Source organism: Ursus arctos, unplaced genomic scaffold, assembly GCF_023065955.2.
Source record: "Ursus arctos isolate Adak ecotype North America unplaced genomic scaffold, UrsArc2.0 scaffold_30, whole genome shotgun sequence".
Taxonomy (NCBI): Eukaryota; Metazoa; Chordata; class Mammalia; order Carnivora; family Ursidae; genus Ursus; species Ursus arctos.
This window is the reverse complement of record NW_026622986.1, coordinates 16,009,972-16,034,057: the sequence shown is the minus strand read 5'-3', so window position 1 is coordinate 16,034,057 and position 24,086 is coordinate 16,009,972. Positions and strand designations below refer to the sequence as shown.

At 40.4% G+C, this 24,086-nt stretch overlaps 1 protein-coding gene across 1 annotated transcript in view; it reads right to left on the bottom strand.

The window, feature by feature from the left end:
• CUNH10orf67 (chromosome unknown C10orf67 homolog) overlaps positions 1-24,086 on the bottom strand; it is a 138,828-nt gene that overhangs the window by 45,181 nt on the left and 69,561 nt on the right. Inside the window, exons 8-9 of the mRNA XM_026478934.4 lie at positions 11,256-11,315; positions 10,436-10,615 (exon numbers count right to left, since the gene is read on the bottom strand). Coding sequence (XP_026334719.3) covers positions 10,436-10,615; positions 11,256-11,315 — 240 coding nt within the window. The remainder of the gene's footprint in view (positions 1-10,435; positions 10,616-11,255; positions 11,316-24,086) is intronic.

The window sequence follows — 24,086 nt, the reverse complement described above, 5'->3', positions numbered from 1 at the left end:
TCAGCTGCTGACATCCCACTCTCTCTGGAATATGCGTGCTGGTCCTGATGGGGCTACTTCCGCTGACAGGTGCAAACACTGGACTGCTAAACAATAGACAGAGGTGAAAATGAATCTCAATATTAATATGAAAGTAGATAACTTCCGAAGTAGGAAAATGTCCATTGAATAACTATAAAAATAACCAAAAATTGTGATTAGAAATAATGTATTATAAATAGTTCTCGTTTTCTGTTGAATTTGTATATATAACCAAAAAATCATAAAATTAGGAAATCAGGTTCATTTATAACAGAGATTATAATTCTTGTTTGTTTTCTATTTTTAGCTCTGAAAACATGTTCAAACATGTTCATCTTCTAAATTAGGAATCAACGGCCAAGGTTTGTAATAACAGAAGACGTGCAATTACGTTTATTAATCACAAGATTAACCATATTCCTTATAAGTTCCAGTTTCTCCTTTTCTTGTCAAGGAAGAGTCATTACAGTCCCTTCTTTCTCCTAATTTCCACAAAGGTCCCTCTGCTGAAACTTTGGCCATTCTTTCTGGGCTTTACAGCCTCCTTGCCTCTCCTTTATTTTATTTTTTTTTTTAAGATTTTTTTTATTTGTTTATTTGACAGAGAGAGACAGCCAGCGAGAGAGGGAACACAAGCAGGGGGAGCGGGAGAGGAAGAAGCAGGCTCATAGCGGAGGAGCCTGATGTGGGACTCGATCCCAGAACGCCGGGATCACACGCTGAGCCGAAGGCAGATGCTTAATGACTGCGCCACCCAGGCGCCCCCTTGCCTCTTCTTTAAACCATTAAATATATTACTATTGCAACAATCTTTCTATCTCATTATGAAGAAAAATAATCTTCTGTCCCTAAAATTTCATTAATGATTGATTTTACATTAACACTCTTTTTCCTTTTACCTCCTAAGCCAAACAACTATTTTTAAACACCAGTATGTCCCAGTGGATGCTGGTTGGTGGAGGAGTGGGGAGAATGACAAGCCCATGAAGAGAGGAGAACCAGCCTGTGTGCTGGCAATTTGGAGAAAAGAGACTGGGGAATTAGGAACATTGAAATAAAATATGAGACTCTAGCAAGCAAGCATTAATCATTGAAAAGGCCAAAAGGAAAAATAAAATATTTATCTACATATATCACCGGTGAATTTTCTTCCAACAAAATTGTTAAGCTAGGGAATTCTCTCAAAAATAGGACAAGTGTCGGGGCGCCTGGGTGGCACAGTGGTTAAGCATCTGCCTTCGGCTCAGGGCGTGATCCTGGCGTTCTGGGATTGAGCCCCACATCAGGCTCCTCTGCTATGAGCCTGCTTCTTCCTCTCTCACTCCCCCTGCTTGTGTTCCCTCTCTCGCTGGCTGTCTCTATCTCTGTCGAATAAATAAAAATAAAATCTTTAAAAAAAAAATAGGACAAGTGTCCATTTGATGCAGCCCAAGGCCCACTTAATGTGCCCCAAGGGTGCCACTTTCTGTCTGCCAGGGGACTCTCAAACATCTTGGCAGGTGATGGGGCTACAAAGCCCTACAGAATCCAGGCTGATCCAGGCTACATGCAAGTCTCAAGACAAAAGTCTATGTGGGTTAGGCCTCCTCCCCTGGCTCCAGATCGTCCTAGACTTTACACATACTCCTACCAAACTAATCTAAAAAATCTGTAATCAAAACTCTTCCGTGATGGAAATGTCTCTGTCAAAGATGATGAAGCCATTGTTTATACTAGAAAAAGAATAGAAACAACATCTCTGGAAGGCGCTATTAAATTGACAGAGATTGGTTAAGTAAATTATGTTAGCTCCATGGAGTAAAATACCATACATAATTTATTATATACATTGAAAGATGTTCCATATCTCGTTGTGTGTGCAAATCTGCATCAAGATTTGTCTGAAAGGATGGTTATAAGCGGTTTTTAATGATTACCTCTGGGTGGCAGAATTCTTTTTACTTTCTTCTTTGACATTTCTTTATTGAGAAAATTCGGTATAATTATGGATGAAGGTTTTATAAAAAAATTCAGACTTCTGGCATCCCACATAGGATGCAAAAAAAAAAATATGCCACTGTCATATTAATTACTAGAAAAATCCACGTAGACTACAAAGTCACACCCTTTCTTGGACCCATCAGAGAACTGAGGTCACAACCAGGCAACATGAAATCCAAAGAGGAGGAAGACCTTCCACTGGGAGATGTGATGCACAAACAGTCTCGTCTAGAGCAGAAGTAGTCATGCCAATTGCAACACAAGCAGGTAAGAAAAATAAGCTACAATGTATAGAACCACTGCAGAGCAAGGGTGGGTCAACAGAATAGCTGAACTAGCTGGGGGGACATGTTATAAGGGGACTTCACGCTCACTCTCAGCTTTTTATCCCATCTCCTACCATACGCTCCTGAGGATTACTGAGGACAGGGCAGGACACTTGTTGATGGTGCAGACTTCAGGAGGGGATCACCTGATGCTAAGAGAAAAGTACCTTCCCTGAGATAGAAGGAAAAGTCTTAAGTCCCTGGGAGAGGGGAAGCGAACTCTCTGGCCAGTCAGACTCAAAGAAGGTGATGAGTGGAGAAGCGTAAGGAGTAAGCCCTACCCACTTCTCCCGGAGCTTTCCTTCCTAGGAAAGAAAAACTTCCAACTGCTGGCGAGGGCAGCAAAGCTTCTTGGTTACAGGGCATAGGTGAAGACATATTATGGTAAGAGGAAAAATAAAAGAAATATTCTCCTTCCCTGGTAAGCAATTATCTTGGGCCTTAGACTCTGTAACAATACCAAGTGGAGGGACAGGAAACTCCTGCCCAAGATTAGCTCCAGATACAGGCAGAGGCAGGCCACCACAGGGAGGAAGGGCAGGCATCCTGAGAGAGCCCACCTCTGAGGCCCAGGCACACAGCACTCCCCAAAGCCTGGTCTGGATTAGAACAAGAGAGAACCCTCTCTGCCTCAGTTATGGACTTACCAAGCAAGAGCTGCCTACTACTGAGGGAGGGATAGGAGCATAGAGAAAAGACGTCCTCTGTGGCACAAGGGGACAGGTTCTGCTGAAGTTGAGGGTGGAGCAGCTCTCAGAGAAAAGCACTGTTCCTCTCACCCCCACTCCAAGCACACATCCACTGCGAAAGCAGCATCATGGCTGCAGTCCATTAAGAACCACAACAGCCACCAAACTCAACTCAATTCAACTTCTCGCTAGATGACTCAACCCCTTACCATAACAATCTGGTGTAAGAAGAGGCAGGCCGTTTCCAGATGTGAATACTGTTTGCTTCCATTTCTACTAGTCTGCACATAATGTTTGGTGTTTAATCAAAAATTATGAAATGGGGAAAAAAGGCAGGGGAAAAAGAACCTATTGTCAGGAGACAAAGCAATTCACAGATTCGAAGATGACCCAGATCTTGGAACTACCAGATGCAGACTTTAAAATAACTGTAAATAACTATAATTAACTACAAATAACTATAATTAAATAATTAAAATGTTAAAGAAGCTAGGAGAAAAGGTGAACAACATGGATGATAATAAATAATGAATTTCAACAGAGAGATGAAATATATATATATATATAGAGAGAGAGAGAGAGAGAGAGAGTCAAATGGAAGTATTAGAAATGAAAAAGATAACACTAAAAATAAAGAATTTGGGCACTAAAAATGAAGAATTTGGGTGGCTCAGATGGTTAAGCGTCTGCCTTCGGCTCAGGTCATGATCCCAAGGTGCTGGGATCGAGTCCTGCATTGGGCTCCATGCTCCTCAGGGAGCCTGCTTCTCCCTCTGCCTCTGCCTCTCTCTGTCTCTCATAAATAAATCAATAAAGTCTTTAAAAAATAAAAATAAATAAAGATAAAAATGAAGAATTTCTCTGATGACTCATCAGTAGATTCAATACACCTGAGGAAAACAATTAGTGCATTTGAAGGTAAGATGAAAGAAATTCCCCTAACTGAAACACAAAGAGGAAAAAAATAGTTTGAAACCGATGAGCAGAACATCCAAGAATTGTGGGACAGTGTCAGTCTAACATGTGTAACTAGAGTCTCAAGAGGAGAAGGGGGAGAGAATGGGGCAAAGAGATAACGGGAGATAATGGTCAGAGGTTAATGAAAGACATCAAACCGCAAACTCAAGAAGCTCAAGCAAGGGGCAGAGAGAGAATGCACTGCTAGCAGACCCCGACTAAGAGAGAATGCATTGCTAGCAGACCCCGACTAAGAGAGAATGCATTGCTAGCAGACCCCGACTAAGAGAGAATGCATTGCTAGCAGACCCCGACTAAGAGAGAATGCATTGCTAGCAGACCCTGACTAAGAGAGAATGCACTGCTAGCAGACCCCGACTAAGAGAGAATGCATTGCTAGCAGACCCGACTATAAGAACTGCAAAAGGAAGTTCTTCAGGAAGAGGGAATATGATACCAGATGGAAACCTAGATCACTCAGATCTACTCTAAGAAATGAAAGCTCCGGGGGGATGCCTGGCTGGCTCAGTCGGTAGAGCATGTGACCCTTGATCTCAGGGTTGTGAGTTCAGGCCCCACATGGCGTGTGGAGCTTCCTTAAAAAATAAATAAATAAAAAGATTAAGAAATGAAAGGTCCAGAAATGGTATAAGTGAAATGCAAATGCATTTGACAAATCTTCCTGTGACAATTATATCCGTTTTTTAATATGAAAATATATTAAACTTTAAAATTTTTGAAGGATACAACATGTTAGGAATTCCAAGGACTGTGCTTTTGATGGCAACATTGGAAAAGGTTATCCAGGGGCATTTGAAGCAAGATGAATGGACAGTAATGAGTTTTACAATGACTTTTTGGAGAGTGCTTAAGAAACACTATCTTCACCACTGAGACTAAGCTATGGGGTAGGAAATTGCCAAAGTTTCCTAAAAATTGCAGTGACTTCTTCTTGATCTCCTAGCAATCAGTTATTTGGGTGCTTCAGTCTGAAATCTTTTTTTTTCTTTTTTTTGTAGTTATTGCTTTCCTAATACTTGTTCTCCTAGCTCTACCAATGGTTGTATAAAAATCTAAAACCGTATATTAAAGTCTTTCTAATCTTAACATAAGCAATTAAGTTAAAAAATAGGTTTATGCCTTATTTCACGTACACCAATAGAAATGTTATGTATCTTAACCAGAATTGCACTCTAGGCTGTTCAGGCTCATGCCAATCAATTCTGGTGGCATCAGGGGTGCCTGGGTGGCTCAGTCAGTTAAGTGGGCAACTCTTGGTTTCCACTCAGGTCATGATTTCAGGGTCCTGGGATCGAGCCCCGCGTCAGGCTCCATGCTCAGTGGGGAGTTTGCTTAAGGATTCTCTCTCTCTTTCTGCCCCTCCCCCTACTCATGCTCTCTCCCCTTCTCCCTCTAAAATAAATAAATAAATCTTTTTAAAAAATTCTGTTGGCATGAAACTGAATATGAGCTCACCATATGTATACTTTCAGCCAATGGATTCACTGAACTCCATAACACTTCATGGCATTTGTTGTAGGTAACTACTTCTTATATTATATTATATCATATTATATTATATTTATTATGTTTATTATATATTCATATATGCTCATATATATATTCATATATTCAACAGAGGGATGGATCCCACATTAAATTGGTGAAGGAGATCTTCAAGCTATTTTCAAGATTTTTAAAAGTCTGAATAAAAGTATACCTTGATTCCCTAATAAAATTGCATAACCTAACAATCCTTAAGAACTCTCTGGGTTTGGTTGGCATTAAATCAATTCGGTGAAATATCACTGGTTATCTAAGGTTGATCAGATATGCAAGTTAAGAGTAATATGTACTAAATGAACACACGTGGGAAAACAAATAACTTTCATAAGTTCAGGGGGCTTTTTATGAACAAGCAGAGACTACAGGCAAAGAAAACAAAGGGATATGAAATGAAGAAAAGTTCAAGTACCATCTTTCACGAAATTACATTCCTTTAGAAAAAAAAAATTGGTGTATTGTAAAATTATCCCCAGGGTGTGAGGACAAAGCTGGGAGCTGGGGGTTACTCGACCAAAAGTGTTCAGGGCTGGAGAAACTGACAAGTTGATAGAGTTAGATCCAAAGGGGGCAGCCAATAGTCCAATGCCGGTGTTCAGGGGGGTGCAGCTACCTCAGGCTTGACTCTGGCCAGCATCCATATTGAAGCAGTCCTATGGCAGTGAGTTCCATGACAGAATTCATGGCACCAAGCAGCAGAATTTGTATATGCAATAACGGCAGTTAGAATGAGTACCAGCAGGTCAAATGTTCATGGGGGTAAGACCCAAGTCTGGATAGTAGCAGGACTCTGGCTAAATGATCTGCTGTTCAAGAGTGGCCTCAACTCCCAGTAGGAACTGGAGAGAAACCCACAGCTGAAACGCAAGCAAATGGAATAAAACAACACCATGCAAAGAGGGGCAAGATGGCTGCTCTGCGGGCACCTGAATGTCAAGGATGACACTTCTTCTGTTACCACCAGGGTGATATTACATGTGGTCAGGACCTAGCAACTACCCCTGGCTGAGAGTGCCTAGGGAAGAACAGAAATTGATACAAATCTCCAATTTATCTTTTCCCGATTCCCTCAATTGTATCTTAGGTCCTTAATGAAATTACCCTAAAACATCATGAGGTCTACAAATAAAATGCTATCACTGCTCCCCAAGAACATAACAAGAAGACAAAGCATAAAACCCATTATATGATCTTCAACAAAACACATTTTTCATTTGTGCAACAAATATTGAACGTGATTTTCACTAAAATATTTTAAGTTCCAAATATACTGAAAGTGTTTAATTTATCATCTAACCACTCAGAATAAGATAACGTAGGAGGTAAAAGCCACCTTTCAGTTGACTTGTAAATATAATAGCACTCAGCTTGCCCGTGTTGGTCTCTGAGAGCAGAATCTAAAGATGAATTCATATTTGATTTTGTAAATTAAACAAATAAGTATAGTGTATGATTTTAATAATCTCTACATTTTAAAGTTATTTGATAAAAGAAAGATCTAGTACAGTAAGGAAAATTCTGTGTCAACAAAATCGACCAAAATACAGGGAGTATCCTTTGACAACCTCCATGCATGGGACGATCTTATCACCATTCAACAGCCATCCAGTGTGGCCAGATCCACAACGAGCGAAATGCTGGCTTTCCCACATTGCTCTGCAGATCTCTCAGCTGCCTGCTCCACCAAGCAAAGTCAAAGTTAAAAAGCATGAAATAATGAAACAATAAACAGATTATAGTATTTTCTTCCCTGATGATGTTTATTTTAAACTTCATGTGCCATTTAATCAAATAAGAGGGTTGCATAGGAGAGCAATGGTCAATTTCACAAAGAAAGATTTTTTCCCCTCACTTACGTAGCCTATAATACTATAGATCTATAAAAATCATTCTCTATCTTCTAATATATCTTTTTAATTACTAGCTTGCAGGGTGAATACGATCGTAATTGCAAAACTATTGCAAAAATATTTTACCTGACAATTTTTAAATGTGAAAAGAATCATGTTCTAGAGTTTTTATTGAAGTCTTTCACGCTGTACAAATTGCTTTGTATTGAGTGAACTTTAAGAATGGGGACATGACTGACTTGTCCATGTCCCACTTCCCACACAGAGGGTCCTGATGCTTTCTGCACGTCTAAGCACACACCATATGTTCCATCGGCATAGACCAGGTTACCCCGTGGAAGCTCAGAAGTCTTCCCGGGAAGCATTTACTGGGTGCAACCTTAATGAACTAATTACTCGGGGTGGGGGAGGGGCAAAAGCCCTGGGAATCCGATCTAACCTTGTTATGCGAAACCTTCGTATTTGAAGTGTTTCCCAGATATCAAAAAATAAACTTGACACAAAACACTGTGCAAATACAAATTTTATGTTGTGAAATCTTTCGTAAATAGAAATCAAACAGCAATGTTCCTATCGTGCTTTTCAGACTGGCTGAACACTCGGTTTATCACCGTGTACCCCTCTGTGTGAAGCACGTGTGCTGTTCCCACCGAATGACACAGATTTCAAAAAATAAGTATGATTAATTAGATAAGATAAATGACTGATGTAAAAAGTTCCTTCAGCTCTCTGTTTGGTCATTTACATGCGATAAATGTTACAAGAGCCTTTAAAGACAATTTTTAAGAAGTCCAGCTACCTCAGTAAAATGAAAGATGTAAAAGAGAAAAAGAGGAAAACTAAAGTCCGTGTGCATAATACATCAAGTTAATCCGCAGTGAAGACTGTACCCCAAGGAAAGGTGGTATAAAGAACATTTATAAAATTGTGAACAACCAAACTGTATATGATAGTAATAATGGTGAACCAGAAAAAAATATGCTTCCCTTTAAAATCGAGTCAATTGATACAAATATGTAAACACCAGCTTACGTCACCTCCCCCCTCCACTGGTCTAGCTTTTACTTATGGTGACACATTAACTTCTGAGTCTCTCCAGCCCACAAGACACACTGTTAGGCTTTAGCAACATCAAAATAAGAATCATTACAGTCAGAAGGAGAGACTATGGCACTGACAGAACACCCCATTGACCTGACGCCACCGAGAGATCCCATCTGCCCTGGTGTCTCCTTTACAGTGCATCTTCCATGGGTGAGAACAGTGGTTATGTCTGCCCCTCATGGCTGTGAACTTGGAAGCTCAATATCAGCTGGAAATTGAGGACCCTGGAGTGGCTTATCAGCAATCGCAGGGTTTAGTTAGGGCCTTGGGCTTGCTGCAGGGACTGGGGCAGCTTCCCGCGGCTGCTGCCATCCTGGGATTAGAGGTTCCATCGCTCTGTCCCGGTCACCGACCCTGCTCTGCAGTCCTCCCGCCTTCTTCTGAGAGCTAGGACCACAGACTCTGCCTACTCCACCTCCACCAAGGGACCTGATTTCATGGCAGTTGATGGAACCTTCTGGAACAGGACACAGCTTAGGCCGCATGCTCCCTAAGTCCAAGGCTTAGAATAGAACCCGTCACCCTGTCTGGCTGATCTACCCATGCAGGTCAGCCAGCAGCATTGCACACTCAGGCATGGGGGTGGTTTCGTTTCGTTTTGTTTTTTTTGTGTTTTTTTGTGAGCAAAAAACAAACAAACCAAACCAAACTCCACAAACACAAAAAAAACAAACAAAAAGTTCCCAAGAACTGCATTCTAAACATCTTACTTCTAGAACCCAGGTGCTTGGTCAGTCATGCACCAAATTCCACCCCCCCCCCCCATGTCATTCTCCTCCTTTGCAGATGACACTGGTTTCCAGTTGTCCAGACTTCCTAATTTTCTGCAAAATGGAAATGCTTTAGGAGGAGGAGGCTTTGTCTCAGCTCCTGGGGGGTGACCGGCACTGGTGGGCACCCGGGCCCCTGTCTACCTGCTCGGTTACTCCGCTGTGCGGAGGAGCCTTGACGGTCTGCTCGGTGAGTCCGCGTGAGAAGCCTGTACCTTTGTATTTGGAGCAAGGATGACACAGGCAGCCCGACCCTGCTCTGCTCCTCCAGGCCCCGAGCCTTAGCGAGGCAGATTCTGCCCCCTGTGGGAGAAGGAGGAAGAACACGGGGACGTGCAGAAACAAGACCTACACCCTGGCTCTCTGTGTCACCAACCGGCTTCTGAGCTTTCTAAAAATCAACATGGAAAAAGAGTTTTGACTGGTTACACAATTCGCAGGGCCCACTGGCTAGATTGGTTGCTCAGAGAAATACAATTCCCGTAACTCACAGCAGAAGCAAGCTCGCCAATAAGATCATTATAAAGGGAGGGCCTGGGTCTCAGCAGTGTCCACACGCTAAGCCAACGTTGAGCTGCACATCACGGGGCTACTTCTTAACACGCTCTTTGATGCAGACCAGTAATACCGCCTCGGGTCCAGGAAAGGCCATTCTGATTATTTGGAGGGGTGGCGGGTTAAGAGAGTAATCGCGTAGCACTCGTGCTCGCCTGTCTCTGATGGTGTGAATTAATCCAGTTGTCAACTTAGATTCTACGAGCAAATGGACCGTATAGCTGCATGTCCTTCAGGGAATTTTCAGTAAGTTTCTGATAGGGAGTGGGCGGTGAGGAGCTCGAAATTCTGCACCCTAGACTGTGCCTGGAATGTGGCTTTTCTATCTTGCTAATTTAATAGAGACCCACTGAGCCTTAGCGACTAAGCTAAATAAATGATCCTGTTGAGGGCGATGGTGGCTTCTCTTGGGCAGTCAAGGGGCCCAACAAGGACACACTGGTGTAGAGAGAGCAGCCAGAGCCCCCCGCCCAGCTGCACGCACAGAGAGGAGGGGGCACCTGGTGTAGGAGACCGCCGGCCTGGCTCATGCTGGACGTGAGGCCGAGACAGTGTTAACAGAACGGTGGCCCTGTGTGGACGCAGGCGTCCTAGGGTGTGGCCATAGGAGCACTTCTTACCACAGGCAGCTGCTCTTCCTTGGCGAATTTCTTTGGAGTTTTCACTTTCTTGGTCTTTGCAGTCGCTACACTGATGGACGGTGAGTCGGGCCTTGAAATGACTCTAGGTTTAGCTGGAATCCTGGACTGTGAGGACCATGGGGACACAACAGTTTCTTTCACCTTGAGTAGTTTCGGGCTCTAGCACACAAAAAGAAGCAGCTGGTTATTCTCATTTCATTCTTCAGATTCTTGTCCCTTTCTTTTCCTCCCGTGAGCTGGCATTGCAGGGTCAAAGTTTTCAGTCCCAAAGGGCGTGGGTCTGGTCCTTTTCCCAGTCCCACACTCCCTCTTGGCCTGATTTAATGTGTCGGCTGGGTCTGTTTTTCCTCTCCACCCACTGATGCCACTGTACTAAGAAAAACATATCAACAGATCCGTGTTTTCTGGAAGCAGCTAGAAAGGCGGGAGTGTTGAGGAGTGGGGTGATGTGGCAGCTTGAGGTCTGTATCTTATTTGTGGGAAGCTAGGGGAACAGAAGGTAGGAGTGAAGGACAGGACTCTCAAGAGTTAGGGCATGAGCCCAAGGCTCCGTGTACCAGGACGTCCCTTTTGCCCTTTCTTCAGCCACGTTTGCCTTGTTGCCTTACCCCCTCTCACGGAGCTCAGTCATCGGGCTCGAGGGCTCCCATCCACACTTTTAAGCATTTTCTCCTTCAAACTCAGATCTTGGAAAGTGAAAAGTCTCAATACGGTATGTATACATTCTTTAACCCAGATGTCAAAATAAGACTTGCACAGCATAAAAGAAGAAAAAAAGAACTTAAATTTAAATGCAAACCTTGCCGCCTAGGCTGTCCAACTTTTTCCTCATTTCCATGCCCTCCTTCTGTTTATTAATCTGTGAAATTGAAGGTGCATATCATTTGTTATCATTTGCAAAGATTAAAAAGGTGAATTTTCTATAAAACTTCCTCAAGCAATGAAAGAAGAGAACTGTAAACCACGTCACTGTTAGCACTATTATGAGAACAGAGGTTATAATGTTGCATATGAATTAGAAGAGAAAATTAATTTGTACCCAGAAAAAAAAAACACTTAAAAGAGGTGAACAGAAAGAAAGTTGTAAATGTTTAAAGGCATTAGCATTTGTTCATTGTTTTAAGCATAATACAGATTATAGAGAAATATAGATTGTTTGCTTTTGTGGTATTAATTTGTTTCAGATATTATTATGATAGCTACAATTCCCAGGTCTTATAAAAGTTTTGGAGAAATGTCGGATAATTCAATAGCCAGACTTCAATAATATAATGATGAAGTTTTTATTTGAAGAGTCAATTCTAGTTTCCAGGCATAAAAGGCTTTTTGTCATATATAATTAAGATATAATCAACATAGAACATTATATTAGTTTCAGGTCTACAACATAATAATTCAAAATTTGTATATGTTGCAAAATGATGGCCATAATAATCTAGTTAACCTCCATCACCACACACTTATGATGTTTTTCATAAGTGATAGGACATTTTAAGATTTACTCTCTGAGCAACTTATACAGCATTTTTTTATTTTTTGGAAATCTTGGGGTTTTTGTTGTTGTTTAAAAGATTTTATTTATTTATTTGAAAGAGACAGAAACAGCCAGAAAAAGAAAGATCACAAGCAGGGGGAGTGGGAGAGGAAGAAGCAGGCTCCCAGTGTGGAGCATGGAGCCCGATGTGGGGCTCGATCCCAGGACTCTGGGATGACGCCCTGAGCCGAAGGCAGACACTTAACGACTGAGCCACCCAGGCGCCCCCTTATATTATTAACGATGTTAACCATGTTGTACATTACATTCCCGTGACTTGTTTATTTTATAGCTGGAGATTTGTACCTTTTGACCACCTTCACCCATTTCACCCACTTCCCATCCTACCTCTGGCAACCACCAATTCATTCTCTGTAAGTTCACATTTTCATTTTTTATAGATTCCACATATAAGTGAGATTATACGGTATTTGTCTTTCTCTGACTTATTTCACTTCGTATCATTTCCTTAAGATCCATCCATCTTGTTGCAAGAGGCAAAAAATATATTATTAATGCATGCTTCAGTAATATTAAGATTTTTTCATCATATGCATCCATAACTAATGCCAGTGATTCTAATTCTGGCAAATTTTATGAAATTAAACAATGATGAGATACACCTCTAATCATTAATCTCACTAGTACAACTATTTTCAGAAATATCTCTCACCTACAGATAAAGCAGAATTCAATAGACAGCAGGTCTGCCTCATGAAATCTTGAGGTCTGGGGGGATAGTAACTGATGTCCATGAAACACTGCATTTAGGAAGAACTGGGCAGGTTTGCTAAGATCAAGGAGAACATGCAAAGCTCCGATTTTACTTTAAATGCAATGGGACACCAATGAATAATTTTAAGCGTTGGGTGTGACATGGTAATATTTATTGTATGAAGTCATAATTTGGGTGGAGTCATGTTTCTCATCATGGCTGAGTAACTGCTATGAAACCAACCCTCCCACGGATGACAACTATAAACTCTGGGGGAAAAAATTATATTTATATATATATTTATATATATATATATATATATATATATATATATAAATTACCTGAAGACAATGGCTTTTAGCTTAAGAGCAGTGCCCAGTCTGTCTGGGTGGAGTAACTAAAACTATGATGGAAAACCTGCAGCCTTTCAGGATTGCTGAAGACACAGTTCGGGGCAACCATGGCCAGTGAAAGTCCCAACACAAGAAAATCCCGAGGAAAGCCAGACTGTGGAGCCCCCAACTCTGTGTATAAGATTTGCCCAAATCTCTAGCCGATGCCTGAATCATGCTTGGCAGTGAAGCTAAGGCTCAAATATTGAATTGAGATTTGAGCTGCCATCCACTGCATGTGAGACAGAACTTGCACATGGAATCCAAGTTAATTGCCTGATTTTTCTTTTTTTTTTTAAGTAGGCTCCATGGCCAACATGGAGCCCAATGCAGGGTTTGAACTCACGACCCTGAGATCAAGACCCGAGCTGAGATCAAGAGTTGGATGCTTAACCGACCGAGTCACACTGGCATCCCTAATTGCCTGGTTTTTAAAAATAACACATATGGTTTCTCTCATCTATGGAACATAAGAACTAGGAAGATCGGTAGGAGAAGAAAGGGATAAAGAAAGGGGGGGTAATCAGAAGGGGGAATGAAACATGAAAGACTATGGACTATGAGAAACAAACTGAGGGCCACAGAGGGGAGGGGGTCGGGGAATGGGATAGACCGGTGATGGGTAGTAAGGAGGGCACGTATTGCATGGTGCACTGGGTGTTATACGCAACTAATGAATCATCGAGCCTTACATCAGAAACCAGGGATGTACTGTATGGTGACTAACATAATATAATAAAAATATTATTATGAAAAAAAAATAAAAATAACACATAACGTTCATAATGCCTGTAAAATCCCCAAATGCTCAGCATACAATTGTATGTTGCTGATCTGTTCTCGCGTGAAAAGACTATTAACACAGACTGACACTGAGATGGTAGCTCAAAAATAGTGGAATGAGGTCTCTGAAGTGCTGAAAGAATGGAAGAGAAACAAACACTGTTAACTTGGAATTCTGTGCTGATAGGAAATATTTTTCACGATTGAAGTATCTGAAGGAAAAACGGAAGGATTGCATCACTAACATCCTGATCTATGAGAAACGGTAAAGGAAGGTCCTCAGACTGAAGAAAAATGATCCCAGGGAGAACCTCCGATCTCTAGGAAGGAATGTAGAACGTCAGACATGGTCAATATGTAAGACTGTTCTGTCTTAATTTCTTTCAAATACATACCACTGCTTAAAGCAAAAACTGTAATATTGATGTAAATATAACACATAAAACAACTTTAACTTGAGGAATGGAGAAATAAATCTATATTAACAAACCCATATATTTCAACGTTTCTATATTTTACATGAAACTGCCCTAAATTAACTCTAAATAAACGGTAAAAAGTTAAGGATATAAATTATAATTGCTAGACCAACCACTAAAAGATAGGCAAAAAGCCAAAATAATAATAAATAAATTAGGGGCACTTGCATGGCTCATTCAGTTGAGCATCTGCCTTTGGCTTAGGTCATGATCCTGGAGTCTGGGAATTGAGCTCCAGATCAGGTTCCCTGCTCAGCGGGGAGTCTGCTTCTCCCTCCCCCTCTGCCCCTCCCTCTGCTCCTCTCTTCCTCTCTCACTCTCTCTCAAATAAATAAAAAAAAATTCTAAAAAAGATAATAAATAAATTAAGTTGGAATTCTAAAATATATTTAAAGGACAGCCGGTGGGGGGGTGGGTGGGGGAAGAACAGAGGAAAGAACAATGAAAAACCTGGAGGGGACATATAGAAAACAAATAATAAAATGGTAGGCCTAAATCCCACCCTATCAATAATAACAATGAGTGTTGATAGACTGAAGAGTTTAGTTAAACATGCAGAAATAGGCAGAATGTATAAAATAGCAAGACCCAATTATTTACTGTCTATAACACAAGCACTTTAAATAGAAATACACAGAGAGGTTGAAAATACATGTATTGAAGAAAATGCAATGCAAACACAAGAAGGCTGGAGGTACTGCATTTACACTGAAATGTATAGTCAGTTTCAGGATCAGAGAATTACTAGAAGGATAATAAAAGAACGTTATGGAAAACCAACTTTCATACTAACAAATACATAATTAAGTAAAGCGAACAAATTGAATAATACAACCTAACAAAACACAAAATGAAATAGAAAATGTGAATAGTTCTAAAGCTATTAAAGAAAATAAATCCATTATCAAAATCTTTTGCATAAAGAAAACTCTAGGCTGTGATAGTTTCATTGGTGAAGTCTTTCAAACATTTAAGAAAGAAATAACAAATCTTTTTACTAACACCACTAAAATTGTTTTCAGAAGATAGAGAAGACATGTTTCTCAAGTCATTTTATGAAGCCAGCGTAACTGTAACACTAAAACCCGAAAACAAACATAGACGCAAAGAAAGCAAATTTAGAGATCAATGTCCCTTATGAGCATAGATTCAAAAGTCCTCAACATACTACTAACAAATTGAATGCAATAGCGTATAAAATGTATGAAAGCTCAAACAAAGAGGGGTTTATCTCAGGAGTGCAAAACTGCTTCAATATTCACAAACCAAAGTATTTCACCATATTACAGGATAAAGGGGAAAAAATATAGTCATTTCAATAGCTGCCGTAAAAAAGCATTTGACAAAATTCAACAGCCATTCACAAAAGAAACTCTCAGGAAACTAGGAATAAAAGGAAACTTCCTCCACCTGACAAATGTCTGCCATGAAATACTTAATAGCCAAATCATACTTAATGATGACGTAATAAAGTTTGCCCCCTCTAAGACTGGGAAAGAGACAAGAACCCTTCTTCTCATCGCTGTTATGCAACACTGTATTGCAAGTCCTAAACATAGTTACAAAACATTAAAAAGAGGGGCGCCTGGGTGACTGGATTGGTTAAGCCTCTGCCTTTGGCTCAGGTCATGATTCTGGGGTCCTGGGCTTGATCCCCACATTGGGCTCCCTGCTCAGCCGGGAGCCTGCTTCTTCCTCTCCCTCTGCCCCACCCCACTTGTGCTCTCTCTCTCTGTCTCAAATAAATAAATAAATAAACAAACAAACAAATAAATAGATCTTAAAAATATATATATATATATATATATATATATATATAGATCATACACCTAAAGATAAGGTGTCTTTTTTTTTTTTTCAGAAGAAAACATAAAAGAATATCTTCTTGACTTCAGGGTAGGCAAGGGTTTCTAAGCATACATAAAGTGATATCCATAAAGGAAAATAACTGATAGATTAGGCTTTAGGATAAAAAAAATCTTTTCCCATCAAAATACATTGTTAATCAAATGAACGGAAAAGGCCTAACTGTGGAGAAAATATTTACAAAACGTGTATCTGGCAAAACTGGTATCCAAGATAAAATTTCTGTACTGCAGTTGCATGTTTAGTTTTGAAGAACTTCTCTAGTTACCTAGTTTCTCTACACTTATTCACTAAAACAAACAAACAAACAACCTCAATGTTTTAAAACCAACTTTTATTTTGAAATAATTGTAGATTCACAGGCAATGATAAGAAATAATACAGCAAGATCTTGTAATACTCTTTACCTCCTTTCCCCTAATGTTAACATCTTGCAAAACTGTATTACAGTATCACGACCAGGATATTGACATTGGTACAATCCCCCCATCTTTTGATGAATTGTGCTTTCGGTATCAAGTCTAAAGACTTTTGCTTAACCCTAGATCTCAAAGATTTTCTCTTATTTTTTTCCCCCAAATGTTTATGGTTTTATATTTTTCATTGAAGCCTATTATCCATTTTGAGGTACTCTTTGTGTTAGATACAAGGTTTACACGAGGTTCATTTTGGGGGGATAGAGAGGTTCAATTTCTCCTGCACCAAATGTTCTCCAGGAAACTGCTTCTGCATTTATATCAAAAAGTCAGTTGAACATACTTGTGTGGATGTAATTCTGGGTTCACTATTCTGTTCCATTGATTTATGGGTCTAGTCCTCTATTAATACCACAGTTCTTTGGTTACTGTAGTTATATAATAAACCTTAATATCAGCTAAAGTGTGTACTTCTAATTTATTCTACTTTTTCAAGATTGTTTTAGCTATTGCAGGGCCTTACCTTTTTTTTTTTTTTTAAGATTTTATTTATTTATTTGACAGAGAGAGAGAGACAGCCAGTGAGAGAGGGAACACAAGCAGGGGGAGTGGGAGAGGAAGAAGCAGGCTCCCAGCGGGGCAGGGAGCCCGATGCGGGGCTCGATCCCTGGACCCTGGGATCAGGCCCTGAGCCGAAGGCAGACGCTTAACGACTGAGCCACCCAGGCGCCCCGGGGCCTTACCTTTGTAATAAAATTATCTATGTCAGCAAAAAACCTAACTGGGATTTTGATAGAAATGCATTAAACTAGAGCTCAATTTGGGGGAGACCTGGCATTTTTACTACATTGGGTTGTCCAATCCATGAACATGGTATGTCATTTATTTGAGTCTTTGATTTCTTTCATTAGCATTTTATAGTTATCAGCATACAGACCCTATACATGTTTGGTTAGATTTATATCTATTCATGTTTCCTTTGGAGCAAGTACATATTATACTGTATTTTTAATTTTTGTTTCCATATGTTTATTCCTAACATATAGGAAGGCAATTAATTTTTAGAAGGAAAATATTCAGTCTTTCATCACTGAGTCTGATGTAAGATGAAGGGGGTTTTTTTTGGTACATGCTCTTCATCAACTGGAGGAAATTCCCTTCTTTTCGTAAATTGTCAAGAGCTTTTTCCATGAATGGGTGTTGGATTTTTTCAAATGATTTTTCTCCAAATGACATGATCATGTGCTATGTCTTTACTAACCCGTTCTTATGGATTTTATTGATTTATTTTCAAATGTTGAACTAGCCTTTCATATCATGAATAAATCCCAGTTGCTCATAATATATAATTTTTTACACATAGCAGGCTTCAATTTGCTAATATTTTTTGAATATTTTTGCACCTAAATTCATGAAGGATATTGCCCTATAGTTCCCTTTTTGGCATCCTGAAACTGTCTGGTTTTGGTATCACGGTAATACTAGCCTCATATGATGCACTGGGAAGTGATTCTGCCTCTTGTAATTTTCTGAAATATACCGTGTAAAACTGGTAATTCTTAGTCTGGTAAGATTCTCTAGTGAAACTATCCAGACTTCTGCAAATCCATTTTTCAGGGGCTTTTAAATTATAAATTCAATTTTTATGGTTATATGACTTTTAGGATTAACTATTTCATCTTGATTGAATTTTGGTAGTTAATTGGTTTTTGAGGAATCGCTCCATTTTTCCCCTAAGTTGTGAAATTCATGAGCATACAGTTGTTTGTAGTTTCCCCAATTATCTTTTTAAAGCTGACAAGTTCTATAGTGATATCTCATTTTATTCTTAAAGTTAGAGACTGGTGTCTTTTGCCCATCTATTAGTCCCATTTATTAGTCATGCTAGAGGTTTATCAATTTTATTGCTTTACTTTCAAAGAACAGATTCTTGCTGATTTCCTCTGTTGTTTTCCTATTTTCGATTCCATTTATTTCTGCTATTATTGTTATTATTTCCTTCCTTTCTGGTTGATTTGGGTTTATTTTGCTCTTCTGTTTCTAATTTCTTGAGGCAGAAACTTCAATTATTGATTTGAGACCATTCTTTTCTCTATAATAAGCATTTAGAGCTATATTTCCTTCTCAGCACTGCTTAAGCTGTATCTCCTATATTTGATATGTTCTATTTTTCATTCTCTTTAGGTACTTAAACAATTGTACAGAGAGTTCTTCTTAACCTTCCCTACAACCAGTTCACTTAGAATTTTCATCATAATATATAATGGACTTTCTCATGTGTTTTTTTTTCCCCTACATATATCTGCCCTCTGGCTCCAACATTTTACATTTTCCCCATATACAAAATCCCCTCCTGCACCTTATTCTAGAAATTCTGTGGTTTTAGATACTACATTTAGGTTTGTGATCCATTTGAGTTAATTTTTTAAAAAGATTTTATTTATTTATTTATTCGATAGAGACAGAGATAGAGACAGCCAGCGAGAGAGGGAACACAGCAGGGGGAGTGGGAGAGGAAGAAGCAGGCTCCCAGCGGAGGAGCCTGATGTGGGGCTCGATCCCATAACGCCGGGATCACGCCCTGAGCCGAAGGCAGACGCTTAACCGCTGTGCCACCCAGGCGCCCCCATTTGAGTTAATTTTTATATGAGGTGTGAAGTAAGAGTTGAGGTTCATTTTTGGTTTATAGCTATCCAAGTGTTCCAGCACCCTTTGTTGAAAAGATCATCTTTTCCTGCTTGAATTGGCTTGGCACCTTTGTCAGAAATCAATTAATCATATATGACCCACTAGGTTTATTTCTGGGGTCTCTATTCCGTCTATCTATATGTTTATCTTCATGCCAATATCACTGTACCTTGACTACTGTGCCTTTAGAATAAGTCTTGAAAGCATGTTGTGTGAGTCCTTCAGATTTGCTCTTTTTCAAAATTATTGCAGCTATTTAAGGTCCATGAATTTCCATATAAATTTTAGAGAATCTTGTTGATTTAAAAAAAAAAAAAAGCCTGCTCGGATTTTGCTTGGGATTGTGTTGAATCTATAAATCAATCTGGAGATAACGGACAGTTTCTATCGTCTAAATCATGAACATGGTATGCTTCTCCATCTAGGTCTTTAATTTCTCCAGGAGTGTTTTGTATGGTCTTGTACATATTTTGCCAAATTTATCCATCAGCATTTCATATTTTTATGCTATTATAAGTAGTGTTTTTTAAAATTTCCATTTTCGATTGTTTATTGCTTATATACAGAAATACATTATTTTGTATCTTGATCTTTTTGACCTTGCTAAATTCACTTACTAATTCTAGAGGCTTTTTTGTAGATTCTTTAGGATTTCCTATACAGATGATCAAGTCATTTAGGAATAAAAATACTTCTACTTCTTCCCTTCCAATCTGGATGCCATTTATTTCTTTTTCTTGCATTATTATACTGGTTAAGACCTAAAATACAATGTTAAATGAAGATGATAAGAGCAGAAATTCTTGTCTCATTCCTGACCTTAGCCTTCAGACTTTACCCATGAAACATGACAATAGTTTTAAGTGTTTTGTAGATACCCATTACCTATTTCACTGAGAGGTTTTTTTTTTTTTTTTAAGTAGACTCCACACCCAGCATGGAGCCCAACATGGGGCTTGAACTTACAACCCTGAGATCAAGACCTGAGTGGAGATCAAGAGTCAGATGCTTAACCAACTGAGCCACCCAGGCTCCCATCACTGAGAGTTTTATCACAAATGTATATTGGATCTTTTCAAATGCTTTTTCTACATTTATCTGCCTTCTGGCTCATACATTTTACATTTTTTCCATACACAAAACACGTTCATCCTCAAAAGGCCTCCAAAAATCCCATCCTGTTACAGTGTCAGCTTGAAGCCCAGATCTCATTGTCTAAATCTGGTCCAGGTGCAGCTAAGCCTCCATGAATACAGTCTATCTTGATCTGAAGACCCAGGAACTAAAAAGACAAGTTATCTGAACTCCAGAGCCAACATCCCAGAGTAGGACATAGGATAACCTCTAGAGACCCTGTCCTTCCAAAAAAGGAGAGTGGGAGGCATATAACAATGACCAATCCGTAGCACTTCGTGTTTCTCACACAGGGTTCTTAATTTTCTGCCAAATTACTTTTGGTTCATATTCACTCCACAGTAAAGGTCACTGGTTTTTAATCCAATGTGGGAGAGCACTATTGACCATCTCTACACACACATACACACACACACACACACACACACACACACACACACGCACATTCGAGCATGCCCAGCACTGTGACTTCAGTTTCTGGTTTGCACAGACTGGTGAAAGTTCAGTTTGGAATGCTAAGTGTGCCCCAATGTTTCTCCCTTGATGTTTTGATTTTGCCTGGTAACCCCTTTCTTGTCAATTCTTTGATGCTTTATTTATAAAGATGTTTATACTATTTCATCTGCATATTTTGCCTTCTTTTTTCTGGGAGTTGGTTTGAATGCCTAGTTTACTGGATAGTTTCCCCCACTAATCAACATCAGTGTGTGTCACGGAAGAAGTTTGGGTTTGAATTTTCCCTCAGAATCCTCTTAATACATTGGAGTTGATACACAGAATCATGTCTGCTCTCAGGAGGTGCTTTCACGTCTCTAGCTATCAGGGGGACCAACCGTCCTGGTTTGCCTGACTGGGGGGTTTCTAGATACAAGACTCTCCACGTTAAGCCTGGAGAACTTCTGGTCAGACTGGGATGAGTTGGTCACCCTCTCAACTATGACTCTGCTTTCATCACTAAGAGTAGGTGTGAGTAACCCACCCCTCTTTTCTTGGAGGAAAAAAGGAACCATCACACTTTCTAGTGGGAACAGATAACCCCATGGCCCCGCAGCTCCTTATCTGTCCTCCACCTGTTTGGTGGCTTAGCTGGACTGAAGTTCATTCTCTGGGAGACTTGATATGATGGCATCGGTGCCACTTCCCTGAGCTCAAGTCTGGGCGATCTGCACAGGGCATCTCCCTGGCCAGGAAGTTCCCAGTAGAACAAAGATGCTCTAGATAGTTCCGGTACCCTTTCCAACTACCCCAGTAAATGTCTAAAGTGGTATGGAGCTGGGGATTGTCTCCTGCCACACTTTCCATGATTCATCCTGCTGGCCTAGCCCAACATCACCTTGTGGTGAAGTAATAAAAGACCAAGGGAGAGTGTCCTCTCTGTTCATTTTCTTCTTGTAAATTGTTTTTAGTGAACTTTACACGTCTAGTGGTACTTACGTCTCTGACCCTTGCACAACATCTAGGATTACGAGAGCACAGCACGGCACTGGGTAGTACCCACAGTGAACATTTACTGCAACTATGACTCTGTGACAGATAAATGACAATTTCCTCGCGTGGGAATTTGGAGCTTGCTGCCTGGACTCAGCATTAACGGCTTATGTTCATTGCAATGTATTAGTGTAACGTTCTGACAGAGAGGCGTCCAAGGGAGAAAATTCATTTTAAATGAATTAAATAAAAGCAAAGGAAAGAGAATCAGGACTAGAACAGATCAAAGATATTTCCCTTAACCACACCTGGCTAAGAGTTCTTCCTTATTAAAGATGGCAGTAGATCTCAATGGATGGTCCAAGGATCCATGGGGTTCCCAAAATCCTTAGGGCTTTTGCAACGTCATTATTACTTTCCTAACAACACGAAGACAATCGTCACCTGTTTTCACTCTCATGGTCTTACCAGTATACAGTGGAGTTTTCCAGAGGCTCCGTGATATTTACCCTGACAGAATGAACGCAGAAGCAGATGTAAGAACCCAGCTGTCTTCTAATCAGCCAGATATTCAAGAAATTTGCAAAAATGTAAGGCAATGCCACTCTCACTAAACTTTTTTGTTTTGGAAAATATTTTTATAGATAATATGTTAGTTATTTTAGCATGTAAGAGATTATTGTTGTTATTTTTAAGTGAACTAATAAATAATTTGATTCTGTTTTAATTTCACATGCAGTAAATATTAGCTGAGAAAACCAACCTAAACGAAATCTCCTTAGAGGCCTCAATAGTTTTCAAGAATGGAAAGGGATCCTGAGACCAAAAAGTTTGAGAACCACTGGACCAAAACCTAGAAATTACTACTGGAAAGTACACTGTGGTTAGTTCATACACTGTGTAGCTGTGTCACAGTACTAGCTGCTTATTCAATTATATGCAGTTTATGCCGTTGTGCAGGTTAAGTCATTTTCAACTAATCATTTTTAAAATTCATTCCTTCATTTACTCATAACAAATATTTGAGTAACTACACTGCGGCAGCCACCATGGTAGGTTTTGGGGTACCACTGTGAACAAGACGCAGTTCCTGATTTCCAGTAGCTCACCAGACGGAAATAGAGGATAAGTCACCAGGCCATCTCCATACAGCGTGAGAAGAGCCATAGGAGGGGGCTGGGTGCTGTATAAACCTGGGGGTGGGCACCTGCTCCCGTCTAGGGGAGTAAGGGGGAGGGGTTCCCGCGGTGTTATCTGACCTCTAACCTGAGGGATAAGCAGGAGCTAACCTGGAGAGGGCACTTTAGGAAGAGGGAACCACACAGAAGAAACAGTAGTCTGAGACATTTGGTAATAAGCCTCCTGATTATAGGTAGACAAGTGTGTCTGCTGATTTCATCGGGAACGAACTGCTGCGCGGGTCTGAAGCCTTCATTGTGATGCACTTGGAACAGCACTGGCTCAAGGGAACTTTTGCTTGCACAGCGTTTTCTCTCTGCCTCTGTGACTTATAAGTAGACCCTGAAGGCTGAGCCGGGCTACCAGATGTCCAGGGCAGTGGGGAACAAGCGCATTTTCCGACTGGTGGGCAGAAATGCACTGACAGTGCAACAGGGACCACACGGCTAGTGAAACTTGCTCTGCGGTCCGGCCAGTGTGAAGGGATGCGGTCACAATGGAGCCACTCCCTATGTCGTGCTTGTCTTCGTTAACTGCCACGATTCCCAGAGCTAGAATGTAAATGCAGTTTCCCACAGATCCCTGAAAGCGTCCGCCAGATTTCAAAGTGGTTCTCACCCCATGGCAGCAACAGTTGGCACACTGTAGATTGTATTTATGGAACACCAGCATCGGAACGGTGATAGTACCAAGAGTGGCCCCTGGGTGGCTCAGTCGGTGGGGCGTCCGACACTTGACTTTGGCTCAGGTCATGATCTCAGGGTGATGAGATCGAGCCCCTTGTGGGGCACCCTGCTGGGCATGAAGCTTGCTTAAGATCTCCCTCTCCTTCTCCCTTTGCCCTCCCCCCACTTGCACACTCACTTTCTCTCTAAAACAAAAAAATTAAAAAATGGAAAACAGTGATAGTACTGATAAGAAGTGATAGAATAACCTAAACTTTATCACACACACAGGCCTAGGCAAAAAAATTCAGTCATATATTTTATTATAGTAAATACCTGGGTCACCAAAAT